Source organism: Chelonoidis abingdonii, chromosome 2, assembly GCF_003597395.2.
Source record: "Chelonoidis abingdonii isolate Lonesome George chromosome 2, CheloAbing_2.0, whole genome shotgun sequence".
Classification (NCBI taxonomy): Eukaryota; Metazoa; Chordata; order Testudines; family Testudinidae; genus Chelonoidis; species Chelonoidis abingdonii.
In genome coordinates this window covers 165,330,689-165,356,182 of record NC_133770.1, presented here as the reverse complement: position 1 = coordinate 165,356,182, position 25,494 = coordinate 165,330,689, and the positions used below count along the sequence as shown (strand labels likewise).

The window sequence follows — 25,494 nt, the reverse complement described above, 5'->3', positions numbered from 1 at the left end:
TACACAGCTGTACGAAGACAGCTGTAACTCCCAGCGCTGCAGACCTCCAAGTGTAGCCAAGGCCTTAGACAAGGAAACCTGAATAAGGGCTTGGCTACACTGGAGAGTTGCAGCGCTGGTGATGGGGTTACAGCGCTGCAACTCACTCTGTGTAGACACTTGCAAGCACAGCCAGCGCTGCAACTCCCTGGCTGCAGCACTGGCTATACACCTGGTCTGCTTGGGGTGTAGCGATTCCAGCGCTGGTGATCCAGCGCTGCTTATCAAGTGTGGCCACCAAAAGCACTGTTATTGGCCTCCAGGGTATTAGGAGGTATCCCAGCATACCTTTCCAGCCACTCTGCTCATCATTTCGCACTCCACTGCCCTGGGCTCAGGTGACCCACCCTTTAAATGCCCTGGGAATTTTAAAAATCCCCTTCCTGTTCAGTCAGGTGTGGAGTGCAATCAATCAATGAATCACTGACCATGCCTCCACGCCCCAAAAGAGCCCCAGCATGGAGCACTTGCGAGCTGCAGGACCTCATCAGTGTTTGGGGTGAGGAAGCTGTGCAGTCACAGCTGCTCTCCAGCCGTAGAAATTGTGATACCTATGGCCAGATATCAAAGTCCATGCTGGAAAGGGGCCATGAACAGGACGCGTTGCACTGCAGGGTTAAAGTAAAGGAGCTGGGAGTGCTTATTGCAAAGCCCCTGAGGGAAACTGCTGCTCAGGTGCTGCCCCCACGACCTGCCGTTTTTACAAGGAGCAGGATGCAATACTTGGGTGTGACTCCACTGCCAATCCGAGGACCACGATGAACACTTTAGAGCAGGGAGAGGAGGGGGAGTGCATAGAGGAAACCGAGAGTGAGGCTACTGAGGTGGTGGGAGACACCTCGGACTCCCAGCAGGCATGCAGCCAGGAGCTCTTCTCAAACCAGGATGAAGCTAGGCAGTTGCAGCAGCTGGAACTTGTTGGTGAAGAAGAAGCAGAGGAGCGTGTTCCTGGTAAGTAGCTTTTATTTTAAGGATGGAAATGTTTTGGGAGAGGAGGGGGGGTGATTATGGCTGCATGCATGCATGCCTAGATGTGGAATAGCCCATTGATTTGGTCTATCACGTCGCGGTAATCTGCCTCTGTAATCTCTTCAAAAGTTTCAGCCAGAGCGTGGGTAATGCGCTTGTGCAAGTTTATAGGGAGAACCACTGTGGTCCTTGTCCCAGTCAGGCTAATGCATCCGCGCCACTGTGCTGTGAGGGGGGGTGGGGGGACCATTGCTGCACACAGGCAAGCTGCATAGGGACCAGGGCGGAATCCACATTGCTGTAGAAGACCCTCCCGCTCTTCCCAGGTGACCGGAGCAGCGATATATCTGGCAGGATAAAATCCTGTGGAAAATGTAGGGATACTGTTCAGTGCACTTTCCCCCCAGCTGCTCTCTGCTTTCCCCAATGCACAGCTGAGCCTGACTCAAGCAGCTCCCCTTCCCAGGTGCACAGAAACATTGATTCCAGGAGTAACTGCTGTGGCAATGTGGGGGTGGTGTTCAGTGCACTTTCCCCCCAGCTGCTGACTCTTTCCCAATGCACAGAAACCCCAGTCCCTGACTCAAGCAGCTCCCCGTCCCAGGTGAGTCGCGGCAGAAACATGGATTCATTAATCACTCATTCCCATTACTCACCATGTCTTTGCTGCTGTGGCCTCTCTGTGCTATGTTTGCTATGTGTAAATGATGCTACAAATAGTCTACAAACTCCTTCACTGTGATTATAAACAATGCAGCCTCTGTAATAAATGTTTCTATTTTTTGTTTTTTTAAGTGTCCTTGAATCCTCCGGCCCTATCACGGACTGCTGAAAGACTACAGAACTTGAGGAGGAACCAAGGAAAAACAAGAGAAGATTTGGTGAAAGCAGTTATGAATCAGTATGCCAGAGAGAATAAGAGGCTGCAGGACTGGAGAGAGAAAATGCATCAGTGGAGGGAAACACAAAGCAGGAGAAAGGAATTGGCTACCAAGAAAAGCACAAAGCAGCTGATAAGCCTCCTGGCGCGCCAAACGGACTGTATGCAGTCACTGGTAGCCATGCAGGCAGATCACTACCGTGCTAACCCCCCCCCCATCCAAAGCTCTCTCCCTTGTGCCCCACTGTTTGCTCAAAACCCCCTTCTCCAGCATCCTGGTTCTTACCACCACCAGCTGCCCCCAACACCTGTACGTTCACCTACCAGCCCTGAGAACTACGACCCTTACCCTATGCACTCAACCCCCATCACCATGCAGCATATTAATCCTGAAGTGCAGCAGGCATTGCACAGCACTCCAGGCAGGACATATTCAAACCTCTGACTGTACAGTTCAGCACCCTACCCCCCTGCCCTTTTATGTACTGTATTTTTAATAAATGATTTCTTGGCTTTTAAAACAGTTTTTATTATTGCAGAAAGTGAAACATACTGTACCCCAAGGAAAAACAGGCACTGCAAATCATTGTAACCACTGCACTTCACTCCTGTGCAAGGCACCAAACATTACTGTTGGCTTTCAGCCTCAAATTGCTCCCTTAAGGCATCCCTAATCCTTGAAGCCCTGTGCTGGGCCTCTCTAGTAGCCCTGCTCTCTGGCTGTGCAAATTCAGCCTCCAGGCGTTGAACCTCGGAGGTCCATTCCTCACTGAATGTTTCACCCTTCCCTTCACAAATATTATGGAGGGTACAGCACGCGGATATAACCGCAGGATGCTGCTTTCCCCAAGTCTAGCTTCCCATAAAGACACCTCCAGCGCCCTTTTAAACGGCCAAAAGCACACTCCACAGTCATTCTGCACCGGCTCAGCCTGTAGTTGAACCGGTCCTTGCTCCTGTCAAGCTTCCCTGTATATACGGTTCATGAGCCATGGCATTAACGGGTAAGCGGGGTCTCCAAGGATCACAATGGGCATTTCGACGTCCCCTACTGTGATCTTGCCGGTCTGGGAAAAAAGTCCCGGCCTGCAGCTTCCTGAACAGGCACTGTTCCGAAAGATGCGTGCATCATGCACCTTTCCAGGCCAGCCTGTGTAAATGTCAGTGAAACGCCCACGGTGATCCACAAGCGCTTGGAGAACCACAGAGAAATACCCCTTTCCGATTAATGTACTCGGATGCCAGGTGGGGTGGTGCCAGAATAGGAATATGCGTCCCATCTATCGCCCCTCCACAGTTAGGGAAACCCATTTGTGCAAAGCCATCCAGAATGTCCTGCACGTCCCCAGAGTCACGGTTCTTCTTAGCAGGATGCGATTAATGGCCCTGCAAACTTGCATCAACACTATTCCAACGGTCGACTTTCCCACTCCAAACTGGTTCGCGACCCGATCGGTAGCTGTCTGGAGTTGCCATCTTCCAGACTGCAATAGCCACCCGCTTCTCCACTGACAGGGCAGCTCTCAATCTCATGTCCTTGCGCCGCAGGGTTGGGGCGAGCTCAGCACACAGTCCCATGAAAGTGGCTTTTCTCATCCGAAAGTTCTGCAGCCACTGCTCGTCATCCCAGACTTGCAGGACGATGTGATCCCACCACTCAGTGCTTGTTTCCCGAGCCAAAGGCGGCGTTCCACGGTGCTGAGCACGTCCGTTACTGCCACAAGCAATTTTAGTGTCACGCGCATCAGGCGAATCGATATCATCATCGGACTCCTCACTGTCACTTTGGAGCTGAAGGAATAGCTCAACTGCCAAACGTGATGTGCTGGCGACATTCATCAGCAAAGTCCTCAGCAGCTCGGGCTCCATTTCTAACAGAAATCGCGCTGCAGACTCACAATTGCACCAAACCGCTGGGATGTGTAGCGATGCACCACGGGGCGTTGGGACAGGAAGCGGAATGACCCGCACCCTTCTGTCCCCTTCCCACAACCCACAGCGCCAAAATGGAACGAGGTGCTCTGTGGGATAGCTGCCCACAGTGCACCGCTCCCAACAGCGCTGCAAATGTGGCCACACTGCAGCTCTGGTAGCTGTCTGTGTGGCCACACTGCAGCGCTGTCCCTACACAGCTGTACGAAGACAGCTGTAACTCCCAGCGCTGCACATTTCCAAGTGTAGCCATACCCTAAGCATTGTCCCATAGAGAAGCTCACTGTGGAGAAATTCCAATTGTGATGCCCTGACTGTGCAGGGATGAGCTGCAGAATGAAGGGCTCCAGTGTGTTAGGCCATGGCTACACTGGCGCTTTACAGCGCTGCAACTTTCTCGCTCAGGGGTGTGAAAAAAACACCCCCTTGAGTGCTGCAAGATACAGCACTATAAAGCGTCAGTGTAAACAGTGCCGCAGCACTGAGAGCGCGGCTCCCAGTGCTGCAAGCTAAATCCCATGAGGATGTGAGAGAGCTCTTTCCCAGCACTGGCACTGCGACCACACTCACACTTCAAAGCTCTGCCGCAGCAGCGCTTTGAAGTTTCAAGTGTAGCCATACCCTTAGTCGTGTCTGACTTGGCTTGGAAACTAGCTCTCAATTATTCCTAACTACCTCAGTTGTCACTGTGTTCTGCTCTCAGAGGAGACGTCTCAGAGGGTATGACTACACTTGGAATTTCAAAGTGCTGCCACGGCAGCACTTTGAAGTGTGAGTGTGGTCGGAGCGGCAGCGCTGGGAGAGAGCTCTCCCAGGGCTGCACGTAAACCACATCCTCTACGGGTGTAGCGTGCAGCGCTGGGAGCCGCACTCCCAGCACTGCCGCCCTGATTACACTGAAGCTTTACAGTGCTGCATCTTGCAGCACTCAGGGGGGTGTTTTTTCACACCCCTGAGCGCGAAAGTTGCAGCGCTGTAAAGTGTGAGTGTAGCCATACCCAGAGTGGCTGTGCAAAGGGTTGTACGCAGCCTAATATAGGGACAGGGTCCCTGACTGGCTCTGCTCGCTTTGAACCCTCTGAGGGGAGACTGGCTGGGATTCCATTTGTGGGGAGTCCATCTGTGTGCGGAAGTCCCCAGTGAGAATTGAATTAGTGCAGTTGCCTTCTATGCCCCCACCCACAGCATGCTCTGGTGTAGTGTGAGGGGATGCCCGGGGCTAGCTGGTGCATATCAGAGGTCAGAAGGAAATGCACAATATTCTGGCACTCATCAGCTGACCCCTACTCTAGGCCATGCCCACATTCCTGTCATAACCCAAACCCTAGATTGAGTTAATCGGAAACCCCCAACCTTGAGCAGCTGCATCAGGGCACTTTTAGTGTGCGTGGTAAGTGTTTCCGCCGGGGGAGGTAATATGGCATAGCTAGTGCACTTTTAATTCACACCCATTTTACTGTGCACCAACTCCCACTTGTAGACAAGCCCTGGTGAGACTCTCGCTGCTAGGCATGGGGGTAAGAATGCAGAGTGTGAAACAGAAGTGAGGCAGGAGGGCAATTAGAAGGAATGGAGCTGAGTGGGCATGTTTCCCATCCTCTTCGATCTCTCTCTCAAAGTGACCATATGTGTTCAGTCACCAAATGTGTTCAAATGTCTACCTGCTGTTTCAGCATAAAGAACTCACATTATAAAATGATCATAAACATCAGTTAAGTCTTAAAATTTCTCCTTCTCACGCAGCAATTGCTATATCAAATAAACCACTAATGCGGCTTTGTGTCTCTATCCTGATTTGCTAGATTGATAGCGAACCAGGAATAGAACCTAAGAGTCCTGATGCTCCTGCTCCAACCAGTAACCGCAGCACCGTGGATGGGGAAGAATTCTGCTTCTTTTGCTCCCCTGCTGCAGTTACAGTTTTGCAGTTACCATATGTGTGCTGGGGGGAGAATGCTCTGGGAGAGGAGATGCTTCTTTCAAAAGGCTGGAGTGGGAGCCACAGCAGCTATTTTTGGAAGCAGTGTTTTGAGAGAAACAAAGGGCATTTGCACAAGGTTGTGATAAACAATGTCTGTATTGTGTATCTCTGCGTGCATCACGCTGCATTAGCAGCACAGTTAATTGCGGAAATGAAAGTGAGACTCTCAAGGCCAGCTAAAACACTGTTGTAAATGTCACACAAGTGGGTTGCACAATGGCCCCACGTACCGAGCAGTGATCACCATAGGATGAGCTATGAGCTGAGCAGACATTGAGCAGGAGAGTTATAGGTGGTGATGTTTGCAGACAACCATAACTCACTTCATTGGGAGGCATTCTGGAACTGCTCCTCAGCTGGTTAGGGGCCGGCTGTAGAGCAGGGCATCTCCTCTCCCATGCTGGCAGCACCAAGGGGTGCAAAACTGTGATACACACAGGTAAAAGCAGCACAGCAAAGGCAGGTAAGCTGCCTTGCAATGTGATGCTTTGAAATAACTCCTGGTTGTTAGGACTCTCCAGACTATGACGAGGGGTTTGTTTAGATCCCCTTTATTTGTTAGACCAGCACAGGCCAGGTGTCTTATCTAAAGTATTGTGGGAATCCATGCCTAGGCAGAGTTGCGGTAGAGGGCAATGGCCTGCTGAGGTGGCAGAGACAAGGTGGGTGAGGTAATGTCTTTTATTGGACCAAATTCTGTTGGTGAGAGAGACAAGCTTTTGTGCTTACACGGAGCTCTTCTTCAGATGTATAAGCATGAAAACTTGTCTCTCTCTCGTGAGTAGAATGACAGGTTTCAGAGTAGCAGCCATGTTAGTCTGTTTCCTCAGGAAGTCAGGAGTGTCTCGAAGATAGCTGGGAGTGCTGGTAGCATAGGGCCTGAGGAGAGAGTCCACATAGCCAGACAATTCTGATGTTAAGGTGCCAATGCCTGAGAAGATGAGGCGTCCAGGGTTTCCAGGTTTATGGATCTTGGGTAGCAAATAGAATACCCCTGGTCAGGGTTCTAGGCATGTTTCTGAACAGATTTGTTCCTGTGCTTTGTCAGGGAGTTTTTTTAGCAGATGGTGTAGTTTCTTTAGGTAATCCTCAGTGGGATCAGAGGATAATGGCCTGTAGAATCTGGTGTTAGAGAGCTGTCTAGCAGCCTCTTGGTCATATTCCAATTTATTCATGAAGACGACAGCATCTCCTTTGTCAGCCTTTTTGATTATGATGTCAGAGTTGTTCCTGAGGCTGTTGATGGCGTTGTATTCAGCATGGCTGAGGTTATGGGGCAAGTGATGTTGCTTTTCCACAATTTCAGCCTTTGCACATTGATGGAAGCAATCTATGCATTCTGTGCATCCAAAGAAGTGGGGCTGTAGCCCTCGAAAGCTTATGCTCAAATAAATTTGTTAGTCTCTAAGGTGCCACAAGTACTCCTGTCTTTTCAATGGAGTAGACGTGATCCAGTAAAAGGCATTACCTCACCCACCTTGTTTTCTCTAATGGCTTGGGACAAACATGATACACACCACCGCATACACCATGTGAGTGGGACAGTCACCCAGTCACCATGCCTACTGTATTTTCACTCCATGCTTGATGAAGTGGTTTTTAGCCCATTGAAAGCTTCATGATCAAATAAATGTGCTAGTATGTAAGGTGGCCACAAAGACTCCTCATTGTTTTCTGCTGTTACAGACTAACACGGGCTACCCCTCTGAGAGCTTTCTGTCTCTGGAGGTGTTAATGGCGACAGAGGAGGAGTTGGAAGAAGTTGGTACAGGAAGGCTGCGTGATTAAGCTCTGGGCTCCCAGACGAGATGCTGAGCCCTCTATTGCGCCTTCCCCTGAAGGCGGCTGAGCTAGCCCTTTGCAAGAGAAGGGGATACAGGGTGTCAGCGGAGTCCCGATGGTGCTACTGGAACTGCTTCCCCACAAAGCCAGGCAGGAATTTGGGGAGCGCTCCTCTCCTGGAGGCAGACTTTTTCAGGGCAAGAAGCCACATGTCTTCAACCTCCTGGGTATCTCCTTGGAGCATTCATCATCCTTGGCCCTCTAGTGCACTTTTCCCACAGCCGAGCCAGCCTGGCGGCGTCCTGGGAACCACAGGGTTCCTGCACCCGCCACTTCAACAGTCAGTATGGACTCTCCAGCCAGCCATAAAACAGAGGTTTAAATTCGATGACCAGAAACCGGTCTGAAACAGAGTTGTAGGTAACTGTGAACCGGCACTCCTCGCTGGGCCATTTCTGGGGGGCAGTGAGCCAGAACCCCCAGGTCTGTACATCACTCCTCGTCCTCAGCCAGCTCCACACTAACACCCCTCCAGGACCCTCCTCCTTTGCTCAGGTTTCCTTTCCTGGGCCGCCAGGAGACCCCCTGATCCCTTTGTTTCCAACCTTCAGCTGCACATTTGCCAGAGAAAGGGACCCAGACCATCAGTTGCTAGGAGACAGAGTGCCAGGCATTTAGGTGCACTGGCCCTTTGCTCTGCAGCAATCACACACCCTTATTCCACCACCTAGGTATTAAGAACTGCATAGGGGACACTGAGGCACCAACACAGTATTCAGAGAAAACATTAAGAACATTCCCAGTTTCCACATGGGGCTAGGTGCAGCCTGGTCTGATCCCCAATGTCTGGCAGTTCCCGTGTAACAAATGCATGTTCTAGAGGGACCCATTATCTTGACTGGGGATCATCAACTCCTTCCAAAGGGTCTTTATGTAATAATCAGGTCATTTATGGGGCATTTTATCAATGGGCCTAGGAATAGAGATCCCTGTATTTCCTCCTCCACTCCACCCCCCCGTGGCTAGAGAATTTTATTTATTTATAGTTCTGCTCCAAATATATTCTTCTTTTCTCCTTGTTCTTGATGTCTCCATTATGGCTAGTAACGAAAAGCATCAAAGAATAGATTTCCATTTATGTAGTAATTGGCTGAGGGAGAGGCTAATGGCATTTGGGATGCACTGGCTAATCACTGACAAAAAAACCTAGTAATTGTTGCAGAGGATGAATTGCCTGAAAGGAGAATAGGACATTCATGTGAAAAGATGTGTTCTTTAAAAACAATAGTCTGTGAGTTAATACGGAGCCGCATTAGCAACTGGGTGAATGCATTGACGGATGCCTGAAAGGGACAGGAGTATTGCTGACTGCAGAGTAATTAGCAAGCAGATGCCAGAACCTGGAGGATTTAATGTCTTTACAAAAAAAATATGTCTTAAATTCTTAGTCATAGAGTTTAAGGCCCAAAGTGACCCACCAGATCATCTAGTTTGATGTCCTGCACATCACAGGCCACTGAAGCCCACCCACTTTACCCCTGTATTGAACCCCATAATCTGGATTAGATTTAGACCAGTCTACAGGCATAGCAGTGCAGCTATATCGATGCAGCTGCACCGCTGCAATGTGTCTTGGGAAGATGCTATATGCTGACAGGAGAGAGCTCTCCCCTCAACTTAAAAAACCCACCTGCATAAGTGGCAGAAGCTATGTCAGTGGGAGAAGCTCTCTTGATGACAGTGTTGTGCCCATGAGTGCTTATGTCAGTTTAATTTAGGGCACTCAGGGGGGTGGTTTATTCACATCCCTGAATTGATATAAATTCTGCTGACATAGGCTGTAGTGTAGACATGGCTAACACATTGCAGCCTCCAAAGGTGATGCTATTGCATGGCTCAGGCAGGGAATTGCAGGGCTGGGGTGCGCTGCTGCTTGCACCCCCTACAATGGCAGAGAACTGATTTAGTGAGCTAGGCACAGAAGATACTATCTTCTTTTAATGGGGATTCAAAGGTGCTGGCTCAAGAGCGTCTGTCTACATGCCATGCAGCAGGGGCAGGGATGGCTAAAGCCACACGCTCAGCCAATGTGGCTCAACCCAGATATGGAATGATCATGTAGTGGTGAGAGGAAGGTCAATCTCCATAGCCCATTTAGTCCTGGACCTGCCTGCTAACGCAGCCAGCAAGAAGGCCAGTTAGTGCAGGAGACAGAGGGCTCATCCCACAGAAGCCATTCGTACTAGAAGGCCCCAGAAGATGAGGCTTTGACAGAAGAAACAAGCAGGCTCTGCTCCTCTTCAGTGTGGCTTGCACTGCAGGTCCTAAAAAAATAGATCAGTGAATTCTGGCTTGTCTCTTGGTCCCAGTTCCTTGGCCCATTGCCCAAAAGAGTTTGAGAGGAGGAGAGTGTCTTGAACATAGTGACTTAGGCTGTGAACACACTACAATTTACATTGGGTATAAGTTATGTTGCTCAGCGGTGTGAATAAACCCCCGATCTATGTAAATTCCACTGACAGAAGTGCCAGTGTGTTGGCGGGTGAGTATCTCCCAATGACATAGCTACCACTGCTCCTTGGGGGTGGAGTAATTATGTCAAGGAAGAGCTCTCTCCCCTCCAGTTAGAGCAACTACATTACAGAGCTGACAGCAGAACAGCTATGCCAGTACAGCCGCACCACTGTAAACTATCTAGTGTGGCTGTAGCCTAAGCATTAGGACACCCGGGCAGATATCACTTACTTTCCAGCTAGGGTAAGAAGCTTAATTAGCATGTTTGTAAAGTGTTTTCAGCTAGTCAGATCAAAAATCCACCATGGGCTTGATTTTAAGTCCAGTGAAATCAGTGGCAAAGCTGCCGCTGACTTCAATACCTGGAAAGATACTAGAACAAATTATTACCCAATCAATTTGTAAGGAGCGAATAGGGTTATAAGGAATAGTCAGCATGGATTTTTCAAGAACAAATCATGCCAAGCTAATCTCCTTTCCGTTTTTGACAGAATTACTGGCCTAGTGGATGGTGGGAAACAGTAGATGTGATACATCTTGATTTTAGTAAGACTTTTGACACAGTTCCACATGACATTCTCTGAAGTAAAGTAGGGAATGTAGTGATGAAATTACAATATGGTGAGTGCACAAGTGGTTGAAAGATCATATTCAAAAAGCAGTTATCCATGGTTTGCTGTCAAACTGGGAGGGTGTATCTAAAGTGATCTCACAGGGTTCAGGCCTGTGCCTGATACTGTTCAATATTTTCTTTAATGACTAGGATGATGCCTATAAAATGTGTGGATAACAACAAGCTGGGAGAGTTACAAGCACCTTGGAGGACAGGATTAGAATACAGAATGACCTTGAAAAAGTAGAGAATTGGTCTGAAATCAACCAGATGAAATTCAATAAAAAGTGCAAATCAGTAAAAATCTACAGTGGTGAGGCCTTGACTGGATTACTGTGTCCAGTTCTGACACTACACTTTAGGAAAGAGGTGGACAAACTGGAGAGAATGCAAAGGAGAACAAAAATGGTAAAAGGATTAGAAAACCTGATCTATGAGAAAAGGTTTAAAAAACTGGGTGTGTGTAATCTTGAGAAAAGAAGTCTGAGGGGAACTTGATAAGTCTTTCAAATATTTAAGGGCTGTTATGAAGAGGATGGTGATCAATTGTTCTCAGTGTCCACTGAAGGTAGGACAAAAAGTAATGGGCTTAATCTGTAGTAAGACTGAGGTTAGATATTAGGAAAAACTTTCTAACTATAAGCGTGATTCAGTTCTGGAATAGGCTTCCAAGCTTGAAGCTGTAGATCCCCATCACTGGACTTTTTTTAAGAACAGGTTGGACAAATACCTGTCAGCGATGGTCTAGGTTTACTTAGTCCTGCCTCAGCTCTGGGGGCTGAATTTGATGACTTTTCGAGGTCCCTTCCAGGCCTACATTTCTCTGTGATTCTGTAAGAAGAAGAGTATTTTCCAGAGTCTAGTTCTGGTAGAGTAGCCAACCTCCCAGGAAACCTGAGTAAAGCTGGTAAATACATTTCTTTTGATTTCCAAGGTGGGAATTAAAGGTTGGGCTAATTAAAAGCCTCACTGAATACCACTTTCTCTGCTTGATACAGCAATGGCATGAAGACTGCTTACTGCGAGAGGATTAAGCTGGACAAAGAAATCCAGGAAGAAAGGAAACGCAAAGCAGATTAAGATCAGTATAAATGAAAATAAGAATGGCTAGGCTGGGTCAGACCAACAGTCCAGCTACTCCAGGGTCCTGTCTTCCGACAATGGCCAGGGCCAGGTGCTTCAGAGGGAGTGAACAGAACAGGGCACTTTATTGAGGGATCCATCCTCTGTCACCCAGTCCCAGCTTTTGGCAGTCAGAAGTTTAGGGACACCCAAAGCATGGGGCTGTATGTGTCCCTGACCATCTTGGCTAATAGCCATTGATGGAGCTATCCTCCAGGAACTTATCTAATTCTTTTTTTGAACCCAAAGAGCCTGATTGCCCATTGCTGTCTTGTGTTGTCATTCACACCTGTGCAGAGTGGGTGTGAAATGTTACCTGATTGGATTTCTTCACTTGCTGACCTCAGTATTTTCCACCCCCTGCACAGGTGGGAGTGACTGCAGAGGTGCAAGGCAGTGGAGAACTTTTAAAAGTCATGAACAGGTAAGTGTCTGTGTTGCAGTCCCTGTGTGTGCACTAGCACATGATGAAAGATGCATGAACACTGTGTGTTTTCCAGCAAATCAGCACAAGGTAGCTCAGCACAGATGTCCCTGTAAGTGAGGCATTAGAGGAACATTGCAAGATTTAAAAGACCTTGACCTGCATGCTGCCAGCTCTTATTGGAAGATAGAGAACATAAGTCAGGACTTCAACATGAAAAACAGGGGAGACAGGATGTGCTTTATTCCTCAGGGTGTAGGAGGGTGAGAGAGCAGGATGCACATGTTGAGACATAGGAGTGCCAGCATCTGCATTGGGGGTTTGCCCCCAGTGTAGCTACTCCTATGTTAAACTCCCTAATGCAGACAAACTTTTAATCTCAGCATCAGCATCTTGCAATAAAACTCCCAAGAGCCCCGCTGAGTCAGTTACTGCTGGGGGCTCGTGACGTGAACAAGTTTGGTTTTACTCATGTAAGTTTTTCCAGTCTTACCGATGGTGGCAAATGACTGTTGTTTTGAGCTGGTTTGACTCTGATTGTTCTGGGACTTGTCGTGATGGCATTTGGGGGCTGATCTTATTCTGCTTCTCCTTTGTGTGACTGAAAATACTTTTATGGAATAAAAAGCCTGGCCTTGAGAGATGGTAATGCACTGGAGCAAATTACATGCTATGGTAGCCAAAGTCTGTAGTGCCTCCTTCATGTGGCGATGCAAAAATGAAGCTCAGGCTCCTGGTCGGAAACCAGGTAATTAGTGCACTTGTGGTCTCTCATCTTCTGTCGCACTGGTATTTTTAGATACATAAAGGTGCTCAGTGTTTACAAACCACATCCTTTTGTGACTCAGGCAGAGAGGTGGAAGGAGCAAGAGGGTTAAACAAATCCTCTAAATAAAATATCATTCAATATAGATTGCCCAGCCCTATGGTCCTGTCTTGCTAATGATCCCGTGAAACAGGAATGCTGTGATTGGAGCTGGTCAGGAAACTGAATTTTACTTCTGTGAAAAATGTTGAGGCTTTGGAAAAAATTTTGCCCTGAATTTTCAAAGCCAAACCCAGGCATTTTTCATGGAAGTGAAATTCTGCCATATTTCATCTTGGAAACACTGACACGTTCTTCAGTGATGTTTCCAAAATGAAAGATCCCCCCCTCCAGGCATCCAAGCTCCCCTCCAAATGAGATAGTTTTGTGGCTATAGCACGGGCCTGGGACTCAGGAGATTTGGGTTCCGTGCCTGTCTCTTCCTCTGCCCCCCAGCGTGACTTTGGGCAATACACTCTTTGGGCCTCAGTTCTCCAGCTATAAAATAATGATAACAACCCTTCCTTTTCCCACCCTTTGTCCAGCTTGTCTATCTCGCCTGGGAGCTCTTTGGGGCAGGGACTGACTCTTACTGTGTGGATGCACAGTGCCTAGCACAACAGGGCACGGATCTCAACCATGGCCCCCAGACACCAATGCAACACAATGATGAGAGTGAGACAGACTGCTAAGCTGGAAACCCTCCTCGTCAGACTGCCTACCCTATTCACCATGTCTCCTAGGGCTACTGGACCCCAGCTAGATGGGATTTTCTCTCATTTAACTCCCCCTACTCCCCACCAGGCATGTTAAGAGCCAGAAGAGGGAACCCAACCACACACCCTGTGCCATTGTTGATTTCTCAAGTTCTAGCCCCGCTGATTTTCTGTATTCAAATCCTCCAGCTGATGTCCAGGTTTCTGACATGCAGAGTTGCATCCACCCAGCCTGGCTTGGATCACATCATTGTGTTGAAAAAAGAAACAAAACAAAGCTCTGTCTAGAAAAATTAATTAAAGGGTGAGACTTTACTCCCCAGTCTCACACTGACAGGAAAAGCAGGTAAATGAATAAGACTTAGGGCTGATCTAGCACCTTTATTCTCCATTAGTTAGCACTTGTGGATTGCTCTGGACACTCACCGTACTTCCTGGGACAGCTACGACCCCTAGTGCAGGTGACAGACCCACCTCCAGCTCTTGGCTTGGTTTGTGGAACCCACAGCCAGATGGAGTAAAACCACCCACTAACCTGGTCTGCATTCAGAGCTAAATACAAACCCCACCTCTTTGCCCAGGCCGGCCTATAATAGCTTCCACAGCTCACTCCCCCATTCCCACACTGCTGCATCCAGTAAGCAGCCCCTGAGCCTGAACCTTGCCAGTGAGGAAGGAAGGAAGAGAGGCCCCTGCTGGGTGGGTGGGTTGATTCGTAACTCGTGGGAGGCACTCAGATACTAGACTGATAGGTTCTAGTGTAACACCCAGGATTGCTGAATGGATGATGGTTGCATGTCTGTGGTGGGAGATAGACAGAAGTCTGTATGGAGGATAGATGGATACACACCCTGTGCGGTAGGTTTGTATTATTATAGGCTCTGGTTTACAGCTGTGTAAACTGGAGAGATGAAGTGACTTTAGCAGAGCTGGGACTGACTTAGAAGTGCCTGGCTGCAAAGCTAATGCTGCTAACAGGAGATTGTGCAATGGCAACACACCCTGGTAGGATCCAGTTACAGCCCTCCCAAGCTCAAACCCAGCTGTGCTTCTGGGATTAGAGATGAATGGACGGAAGCCCTTTGAGAGGAGCTCCGTCCTTTGGGGTGCTCGCTGCCGCTTTGGACTAGGGGAGATCTCAAGTGCCTTCAGCTAATTCTTTTTCTGCTTTCCCATGTCCTTGTTTAGGTGTTTGTGGAGTTCAAACAACGTCCTGCATGGCGGCACATCACAGAGCACTTTGAGATAACCATGGCAACAGGACAGTAATTAATAGAAGACACTCAACACCATGGAAACAAAACTGCAACAAACAAAGCGAGCTAGCAGGTGAGCTGGATGGCTCAGGGGATCCAAAAGGGCCTTGTGGCTCTAGGTCACCAGTTCAAATCTAGCTCAGGTGTGTAGCTCCTGGGTTTTAGAATCTGTTGGCTGCTTGGTGGCCTATGTCACATCGGGGAAGGCAGAACTGATCTCAGTTTGGTTCTTAGCAGAGACGTGTTGACAGATGGCACTGACTGATAGTCTTAGCTGAAGCCAAAGACTGAATGAGCCGTGCAAAGTGGGTCCCCTGCCCCAGGTCAGTCTGACTCAGTAGCATCGATTTACACTAGCGTAAATGATTACAGGGGGTGCAGGGTAGTGGAGAATCAGAGAGATTTATTCTGTTTCTCCCCTAAGCCTTGTTTTCTCATTGACATAATGGCTGGGAGCTTTCAGCTGGATCATTTCCCGGTACTTAGGAGCTTCCAGGCTAGTGCATTAATGGCCTGCAGTGCAAAGAAAATGAATGTCCTCAGCATCACAGCCATAGTAGCTTCAATTCATAAATCCAAATGATTTGGAGAAGGACAGAAGAGCTCAGTGAAGGCCAAACGGGTGTCCTTTGACCCCCACCTGCCAGCCACCAGGGCTGGGCATGTGGGGCCTGGAAAATGACACATTTCACTCCAAGAGCCACAGGCTGTTTTCGTCTAATATTTGCCAGTGGTTGGTGCACTGATGAAAGGCGCCAGGCTGAGCACAGGTGACTGATGCTCTGTCCTCTAATCACCCGGGGTGAAATTCACCCCTGTGCACCACTGCAGCCCTATTTTGGGGAGGACACGTACTCCTTGTGCTGGCCCCTCTGCATAGGGGTGAATTTCTCCCCTGCACAGCAGGTGCAGCCTAGGCTGTGTCAGCTCAAGCATCCCCCCATCCCTCCCCTGACTAAGCCTCTCAGCCTGGATGGATCTGTAGGGCTAAAAGGGCAGTTCAGACTCCATGGCAACCCTGGAAGCTGAACAGCTCCTTCTCTGTAGCCATAGGGCTTTGAATCTCAGCCCTTACACAGCAATGAAGTCCCCTGAAATCAATGGCTTCACTGCAGAACAGACCGGGCCTGCAGGGACTCTCTTGGGTAGGTCGGGGGCTAGTGCTCATTCCGTGCTTGGCCTTGCTGCTAAGACTGTCCATAAGGATGGCTGCCAATTAGAGCCAACTGGGATGGAGGGTTTTCTGATGTGGCCAGCTCCCGGGAAGGAGTTAGACCAGTGGTGTTAGCCAAAGTGTCTCTGCCCACTTGCAATTCAGGTCATTACAATTAACCCACATAAATCCCCCTGCGGTTTCAATCCGATATGGGATTCCTTTCCACTTGTTGAGCAGTGTTGCTGTGCACTCCTAGGACATGATCTGAGGCCTGTTGAAGGCAGTGGAAACCTTTTGATTGACTTCAGTAGGCTTCAGATCATGCCCTTAAACAGCTGATTCACTCCACCTCAGAGGTGGCTGCATTTCAGGAGAGGGAGGGGCAGAGTGGAAAGGGCATTGCTCTCAGGCTTAGAAAACCCAGGTTTTCACAGGCTGCCTGTCTGACCTAGGGCAAGTCAATTAATGTACTCTGTGCCTCAGTTTCCATCTGTACAATGGGGATAATTGCACTGCTTTGCCTCACAGGGGTGTGACTATGAGGGCTCTGATACTAAGATGATAGGCAGATCTCCATATATATGTACAGTATCTGTTTTCAGTCTGGGCTTATAAAGTGCTTTAGGAAGAGTAGTGCTATCTAAGCATGCGCTGTAAACTACCAGTAACACTAGAGATGTTTGGGTTTGGCGAGAGGTGAAATTAATATAACCACTTTATTCTGTAGTGTGTGTCTTTCATGCAAATAGTAATCCCAGAGCACCTCACAAAGTTATATGTATAAGACAGCAGGCAGTAAATGAGTGGTTTAAAGACATTTGATGGTGAATAAATTAAAGCACATTTTCACATGAGCAGGAAATTCAAACACAAGTTTAATGCTGATGATACTCTATTTAACATAAAATATGCTTTAGATATTTCTCTCAGGCTAGCTTCAGTTTCCCCAGTGAGTCTGTGGATTCTGCGCAGCTATGGGTCTCCGAGTGAGTGTCAGGCAGAGCCCACTTCCAGAACTAATAAGGAGAAATAGAGATGAAAGCCTGTGTGTCCCACTGGGATAGGACTCTTTTGAACAATGGGCCAAGACAAAAATTATCTGTTAGTTGAGTAGATTTCCTAGGAAATACTTGGGAGGAGGGGAATGCAAATGCCTGCCCCTAGACCTGATCTTTGGAAGATTGCACCGGGGAGGAGACCTTTGCCTGCGACTTACTGATTTCCAGGATAAAAAGGCACAAATGACATAAAAAAGTAACTCTCAGATTCAAGGGGTGCTTGTTCTGAACTAGTGACCACACACAAACCCCATGGTGGGATATGAAGGCCTGCTCACCAGCCAGAACCCTTGTTGGAGTTGGGGTGGTTTCAGGTATTAGCATGGGTGTAGCTTTTTTATTGCTTGAATATGTTTTCTCCATACTGCTTTACCCTTGAGAATAAATGTGCTTGCTTAGAAAGATCTGTGTGGTAACTTCACTGTAGCAATTAGCCTGTGTTCTCTTCAGAGACAGTAAAGTAAAGCAGGCCTGCTGAGGCAGTCTGATTTTGCTGGTAAATTCACAGTGGAGGCAGGGAACTGCGCAGCCTGGAAATAGCCTGGTCAGAAGAGAGAGGGATACATGTCTCCGCCCAAGCGAGGAGATGGCTGGGGAGCTGGAAGCCTGAGGGAGGAGGAGGAATACAGATGCAGGTGCCCAGAATTGTGACAATCAAATCCTCCAATAATGCCTGCCTAAAGCAATTAAAACTGATCACAATAAAGGACAGATTTGTGTTCTTTTTTTAATACAAGTGGCTCATTAGTGAGGTTTACATCAAATTACATGATGGCTCAGATGAACTGGGAATGAATTTAGTAGAAGGTTCTGTAGTCTCTTTGGCTTTGTTGATCAGGAATTCAAACAGCTGTTAATGAATACCCCCTGAATTAAACAAGCAATGGAAAAGGAGCTGCATTGTAAGAAAACAGTTATTATAAAGCGGCAATGTCCTCACACAAGCCAACCTCTTCAGTGTTAAGGGCCTGATTATCCAGCACCAGCTGAGGTGGAGCGAGCACTGTGTGCACATGCCTGACGTATGCTTACCACTACAACTGCTGTACGCCCAACTCACCAAAGGAGAAAGGAAACAAAAAGGTCAAAAGAAATGCTTTAAAGACACCCTCAAGATAAACATCAAGAGATGTGGCATTGACACCACACATTGGGAGACAGCAGCCCAGGATAGGGATAACTGGTGAAGACTTGTCAGAGAGGGAATGTCCACTTCTGAGGAAAATCGCCTTGTCCTGGTTGCAGAAAAACACCAGAAAAGGAAGGACCGACAACAGTCATGCAGCAGTCATGGCCCAACCCTGTCTTCCAACACAACCTGCAGTTTCTGCCAATGAGACTGTGGCTCCAGGTTTGGACTCCTCAGCCACCAAAGGACCCATGAAAAATAAAAGCTGCGAAAGATCATCCTCGACCTCGAGGGATCATCAACTGAATAGCACCCTTCCTCCCAAATAATCCTCATACACAGGGATCCTTTCACCCAGTGCTGAAATGTAGCCACTTCTTGGGTGAAACATGATAGCCGGATTTAACACTCTGACTCTTGCAAAAAGCGCATGCGAATGAGATTAAACATCAGTTGTACTTATTTTATCAGCTAGTATTGGACTGATGAGGGCTTTGAACTATGCCACCAAAGGTTAGGATACCGTCTAAAAGAGGGCTTGTCTCTTAGCTGTACCTTCAACCTTTGACTTTTCATCTGGAGCTTGTTCAGCACTTCACTGTTCTTTCATAGACATCACAGAGAAGCAGTGCTTAATTAATAATGTCACAGGTCCAAGGCTCAAGCTATCAGGTGCTATGGCTCAAGTAATTTTTATACTTTCAAAACTGATGTGTCAAGCCCATAAATGCTGGGGCTATGAACTGTCAAGCCTAGAGGTGCTGGGGCTCAGCACAGTTAAGCACTGCAGAAAAGGGCTATTGAGACGTAAGTAAAAAGGGCCTTTGACAACTCTAGGCTGAGGGCTCCAGCCTGGAATTTTCACCTCCTCCGGCTTCAAAGAAGTTACTGCTAATTGACAGTTGTGCCAGAAAAGAATCAAGTTCGCTATCCTCATTGCGGTTACAGGAAGGAGTGGAGGGAGGCAGCAGCCAGTGGGGGGAGTGAGAGGGTTGGAAGCGTGGATCTGGTAAGTTCAGCACACAGCTATGAGCATGGTTGGAATACAGAGCCTCAAAGGATCAGAGAGCAGTCTGAATTCTCTTCCTCTCTCTGACACACAAACCCCTCCTGGAATGAACACAGCTCCTGAGTGTCTTTCCACCCTGACTTTCCTCTGCACCAGGTCAGTAGAGAATGCAATGGTACCATTGTTTGCACTTACAGATGGAATATTCAGCCCAAACTGAGAAGCAGATTTTTCTTTTTCTTTTAAATGTACTATATGCATAACCCAGCTAGTGAGCAAGAAATGTGCCTACATGGTTGGAAGGGTTCTGTAGTTAGATGCTACTGCATTATAGAAGTTACTTAATTCCTGACCACTGGGGTCTCATTGTAAAAAATGCCTTTAGCGCACTGAGAGTGTAGACAGCTGAGATGGAATTATTTTGCTGTTTAGTATCATCTCAGAAGAAGCAAGGACTCCTATACAAAATAATGTACAGGAGGATTTTACATTCATCTTGTCGTTGAGACAGCTAGTTCCTTTGTACAGTTCACATTTGGAAGCTCATTTGGGAGCAGAATAGAAAGGTTTGAGTGATATAAAATGTATTACTTTGCTTTGATTCCACAGAAATAATACTTTGAAATTGCCTTTAATAATATGTTTATTTTGAAAGCATCTTCCATACGAACAGTGTCTCAAAATTCTCTCTGTTTGGAAAAGTTCTATACAGTTGAATAAGGATAAAATCAATGAGGCTCAATAGAAACTAACCAAAAAATATGGATTTAACAGAGTCTGCTAAGCTTTCTATAGGTTTTTTGAGCCACCCTATAGAATTCAATAGCAGGGATAGAATTCTTTGTTCAGTTCTGTAAGCTGTTTCTTAAAAATCTATAGAAAGTCTGTGATTTTTGTTCTATTAAATTAGATAAGACTTTGCCATAGGAGTTTACAGAGCTAACAAAGACAGAAATGAAGGGGTTCAGGAAAGGAGAAAAGGGCTACTTTACTAAAAAGCTCCCTAACCTGCTTCCATAGACAAATGGGAGATTAGGCACTAGAATAATGTTTTTCAGGTCAGACTGAAAAATAATTTGAGCAGCAACTCACAATGCTTTGTGGGAAAACATATATTTTAAGAACATAATAAAACCTGCTGGATGTGCAATGCATTTGTGTGTACTCATTCTGAATAACAGCAGGAATCCATTCATTATCTCCTACATATGGGGAAATGAGTTGTATACTCTCCTGAATGATGTACAGCAGAAGTTCTCATGGCATCAACTTCACCAACACGAGTGCTCTGTCTGTGTGGCTGTGACTGGCCAGCCAAAACTCCCTGACAGACGAGGATAAGAAGGGTCATGAACGGTGGGGGTGCCTTGGAGAGATTTGTATTCCAAGACTGAATCTAATTCTATGTCCACCGATTTCTGTCTTTCTTTCAAATCCTAAATTTGGGATCTGGCCCTCTCTTCTTGGAATTGTTTCCTTTATCAGCAGAGGGCTATTTATCTGAATCTCTCCTTTTCTAAACCTCCATTTTCCCATTTTCTTTCCCAGGAATCTGTAGAACAAAACCCTTCCCAGATATTCCAGTCAATCCAGGAAAATTAAATGGGGGAAAATATTCTGAGGAAGTTTGAGACAAAGAAGTCGGATTACAAGGAGGCTAAAGAGACAGGACTGAGGGGAACTGAATTAGCCTCAGTATGAAGGCTAATTGCAGCTAGAGCACAAACATGAAGTGAAATTTGGTGTATCATGAGGACATTTCAATTCAACTCTCAGGCTGTGACCTGTGAATTACAGAACAGAGAGGAATATCAGAGGGTAGCACCTAAATAACTGTTCACACAAGGATACTCAAACATAGCTGGAAACTCTCTGCATAGCTGAAACACTGAATTAGGTTAACAGGTCACATTTTACCTCTCAGGAATTGCTTCCTGCTCCAACCAAAAGAGATGCCCACAGAAGGATTCAATGGCAATTACATGGCACATACACGGGTTGCTAACTGTGTCCATGAACTGCAAATGAATGGAGTCATGGTTATGACCCTGTAATTAAGGTCACTAATGCTGACCCCTTCTGCTCTTGTCTAAGCTTGCTTCTCAGTTGACTTTGACTCATGGAACCAATTGGGAATTGGGACAGGCTCCCGACCAACGACAGCATCAACGAGATCATCCTCAAGAACAGCTCCAATTCCAGCTCTCAGTTTACAGGAGTCCAGCTGATCCAGTCCTTCAAGCCCCTCATCATCCCCTGCTACACCTTGGTGGTGCTGATTGGCATCTTCGGCAACTATCTTCTCCTCTACGTCATCTGTAGGACCAAAAAGATGCACAATGTCACCAACTTCTTCATTGGGAACTTGGCTTTCTCAGATATGCTGATGTGTGCAACGTGTGTTCCTTTTACCCTGGCCTATGCCTTCAACCCACAGGGCTGGATCTTTGGGAAGTTCTTGTGTTACTTTGTGTTCCTGATGCAGCCTATGACTGTCTATGTGTCTGTCTTCACCCTCACAGCTATTGCTGTAGACAGGTAACTGTAATTCCTAGGTTTCAGAGGGGTAGCCGTGTTAGTCTGTATCGGAAAAAACAATGAGGAGTCCTTGTGGCACCTTAGCGACTACTAATTTATTTTATGCCCAAATAAATTTGTTAGTCTCTAAGGTACCACAAGGACTCCTCATTGTTTTTGTAGTTCCTAGCCTTTGGAAATAATGATTTTCCTTTTTTTTTTTTCCCGTGGGTGAGGGAATTATTTAGTAATTTTTTGGCCTCAAAATACCAAAATCTTTTAATTAAATATCACTAAGAAATCTTTGCAATTTCACTGCAGCCCATCTTGCAGCCTCAGAATTTAGCTTTTCATTAAACAAATATTTGCCGAATGGTGGCTTTTTATTGCATTGGGGCATGTGACGCCTTATAGTTTTGCGTGATTCACTGTGAAAAATGATTTTCAGCAAAATGAAATTCCAAGTGTAAAAAATGTCCAGGTTTTTGCACAGAAAAAGTATCACTTTGGAGATGAGGGGGAACTGAAATTTTAATAATTTCAGTAATTAATTATAAATCTTATTACTTTCCCTTACATCATACTTTTCATCTTCAAATATACAAATGTTAATATGGTAACCCTCACAGCACCGTAATGAGGATAGTCATGATTTATTATCCCCATTTTACAGATTGGGGAAACTGAGGCACAGGCTGGTGAAGGGACTGATTGATTTTGTTTTATTAATGTATTTGAATGGTGTTTATCTAATGTGCCTATTGACACCTCTAGGATCTGTCACTGACTTGTGAGAGACTGCGGACAAGTCAGAGGATCAGACTTTCAGTAGAGCTCAGGAACAGATGTGTAAGCATTTAGCATCCACAGCTGGAGACAATTTTTTAAAAAAACCCTCAGTTCCCACTGCAACGCTTATGTCCAGGTACTGAAAGAGCTCAGCCCTTGGCACGTTGAGTAGAAGTCTGCCAAGTTTCAAATCAGAAGAAAATCTGCAAATTTTCAAAATGCTTTAGGAAGGAAAATTCCAGAAAAAAAAAAGTTTCAGAGCAATCAGAATGTTTGGTGTCAATTTTGACTTTATTGTTTTATGTTACAATATATAATATAATACAAATAAAAAGGAATTCAAAGCAAAAAGTTGTTTCAAAAATGAAAAATCAAAGTGGTTAGTTTTCATTGCTGGGATTCATTCCTCCCAAACCAAATTTTGGTGCATACAACATGGTTTTGATTTTGAGACAACTGCATTTTGCAAGGCAGTTCCACTGAAGTTCTTCCAACCAGCTGTAGTTCTCAGCTCTTTAGTAAGCCTGGCTACTTATAGGTGTCTAAGTGAGAGCTTGGCTCTTTTGGAAATCTGATTCTAAGTTGTTTTGTATAATGGGAATCACTATCCAGGGTGAGAGACTTAGTGTTTGTAAAGCATATGGGCATCCCTGAATGAGAGGTGCTAGAGACATTATTACAGATACAGCCGGGAGTTCCTGTGTCTCAGTTGGAATGAATATTAATTTCCCTCTCTCTTATTATTTTCCTTCATTTCCTTTGCTGCAGCTGTTTCCTACAGTTCTCATGGTCAGTTCTGCTCACACACTGTTAACTGGCAGCCCCATTGGCTCAGCTTACCTCGCTGAGATCATTTAAAGGATCGATACATTCCTTCAGGGCCCCTCCTCGGCCTGACTCCAGACTCTGGGGATCTAGACTGGGAAGGGGAATTGAAAGTTGTGTAACACCAGGGCAACCAATGAGAAGCAACTCAATAGTAGTCCCTGTTTTCCAGGGCTGTGTTCCCTCAAAGAGGGCTGCAAAAAGGAATAGGCTTCTTATTTTCTCAGCTCTGCCGCCCAGGTGTGAAAAGGAAGGACATACTCTTGCCCACAGGGACCAGTACTGCGGGTTTCTTCTCCCACAAGATGGGATTAACGGGTGCTCAGCACTGCATAGGATCAGGCCATTAGGGCCAGATTTTCAGCAGAGGTCCACCTATTTAGGCACCTACAGGAAGTGGATGGGTTTTCCATTGAGAGCTATTGAGCACTTTTGATTATCTGGCCCTTAATGTGTATAAGCCAAATTCACAGGCCCTTCCTCAATTTTTACTCCCACAGAAGTTAATGGGAGGTTTGCCTGAATAAGGACTGAGTAAGAACCTCAGGCTTCGGCCCTAGGATGGGTCAGTTGTTTCTTGCTCTCTAAAGGCTTGATCTTGAGAGGCACTGAGTAGCACAGTCGAGCCCAGATGAGGTAAGCACCTGGAATTAGATTCCCATTGGTCATTTTCTTCTAACCCAACTCAATTTTTTGAGGCTTTTCTTCATTTTCAAATGCTTTTCTTTTGGTGCCTGTCAATTACCTCACTTACAATGCATGCTGTCTGGAGTCCCCTTCAGGGCAAGATTAATAAACGTCAGCCATCCAGCTCTTCAGATGTTTTCTGCTTACCAAAGCAAATCAGCTCTCACTCCTGACAGTTCCCAGGCAGACTTCCCTGCTTGCAGGCTGGGGACCATACTAAGATTCATGAGAATCTGCCACACCAAACACAGTGCTAGAGGTTATTCAGCATCAAATCTAGCACCAGTGCACATCCATGCCACCAAATAATGAACATTTGAACAACTCAGCGCATCATCTCCTGCAGATGACAGCTTCTGTTGCTCTGAATTCTAGTACAGAACCCTAGAAACTAGAGTTGCCAATAGCCTAGTAGGTCCAGCTTCCACTGCACAGTGCAGGATTGCTCCTTTCAGTAGTTAACTGTAGTAGGAGGGGCTTGGGTTTAAGCCATAGGACTGAGACTTAGGAGCTCTGGCTGCAGTTCTGGCTCTGCTGCAATTCTGTGTGTCACCTGAGGCAAGTCACTTACTCGGGCCCGTGCCTCAGTTTCCCCTCTGTAAAAGGAAGTAACAACACTTTGCTCCCCCAAAGGGGTGTCGTAAGACTCTGTTCATTAAGGTACATGAGGTGCTCAGATTCTGTGGTGATGGGCGTTACAGGAAAACCAATCAATCAGGAGAGAGTAACGTAGGGTATGTCTACACTGCAAATAAAGGCTATGGGCATAACTTGCCTTAGCTAACTCAGGTTAAAATAGCAGTGAAGACACTGCAACTCGAGTTATCAGCACATGTTCAACCCTATGGCTTTCACTTGAGCTGCTAACCCAAGGTAAAAGCCGAGTTGCCGTGTCTTCACTGCTACTTCAGCTCATGTTAGCTAACCCAAATTAAGAACACACCCTTTCTGCCGTGTAGATTTACTCTTAAAGTGAAACAGTTAGGGCCAGAGCCTCAGCTGGTGTAATCCTTGTCGCTCCAGTAAAATCAGTGGAGTTAGGTCGATTTACACCAGTTGAGGATCTGGCCTGAGATTTTTACAACCATTGAATAATCTCCAGCATGTCTATTCAACTGTGTGTACTGTGATGGGCAAGGCCAGATGGCTACAGTAAAGTACTGAGAAACAGGTATGTTAGCCCCAGGCTAAACAAATCCCTAGGACCATGGTAACCAAATGGCAGTTGCTCCAGGTTAATCAAGGCACCTGGAGCCAATTAAGATCTTTATAGAAGGCAGTAGAGATAAGC

The 25,494-nt window shown here is 46.6% G+C and overlaps 1 protein-coding gene and 1 long non-coding RNA gene across 2 annotated transcripts in view; both read left to right on the top strand.

The window, feature by feature from the left end:
* Positions 1 to 1,005: 1,005 nt before the first annotated feature.
* On the top strand, positions 1,006 to 2,409 carry LOC142046364 (uncharacterized). Its single transcript, XR_012655296.1, has 2 exons — positions 1,006 to 1,474; positions 1,613 to 2,409. It is a non-coding gene; the product is annotated as an uncharacterized LOC142046364 (long non-coding RNA).
* A 17,621-nt stretch (positions 2,410 to 20,030) lies between these two features.
* LOC116833467 (prolactin-releasing peptide receptor-like) overlaps positions 20,031 to 25,494 on the top strand; it is a 14,281-nt gene continuing 8,817 nt past the window's right edge. The window contains exon 1 of the mRNA XM_032795042.2: positions 20,031 to 21,923. Within this exon, the coding sequence (XP_032650933.1) occupies positions 21,505 to 21,923 (419 nt within the window). The 5' untranslated portion in view covers positions 20,031 to 21,504. The remainder of the gene's footprint in view (positions 21,924 to 25,494) is intronic.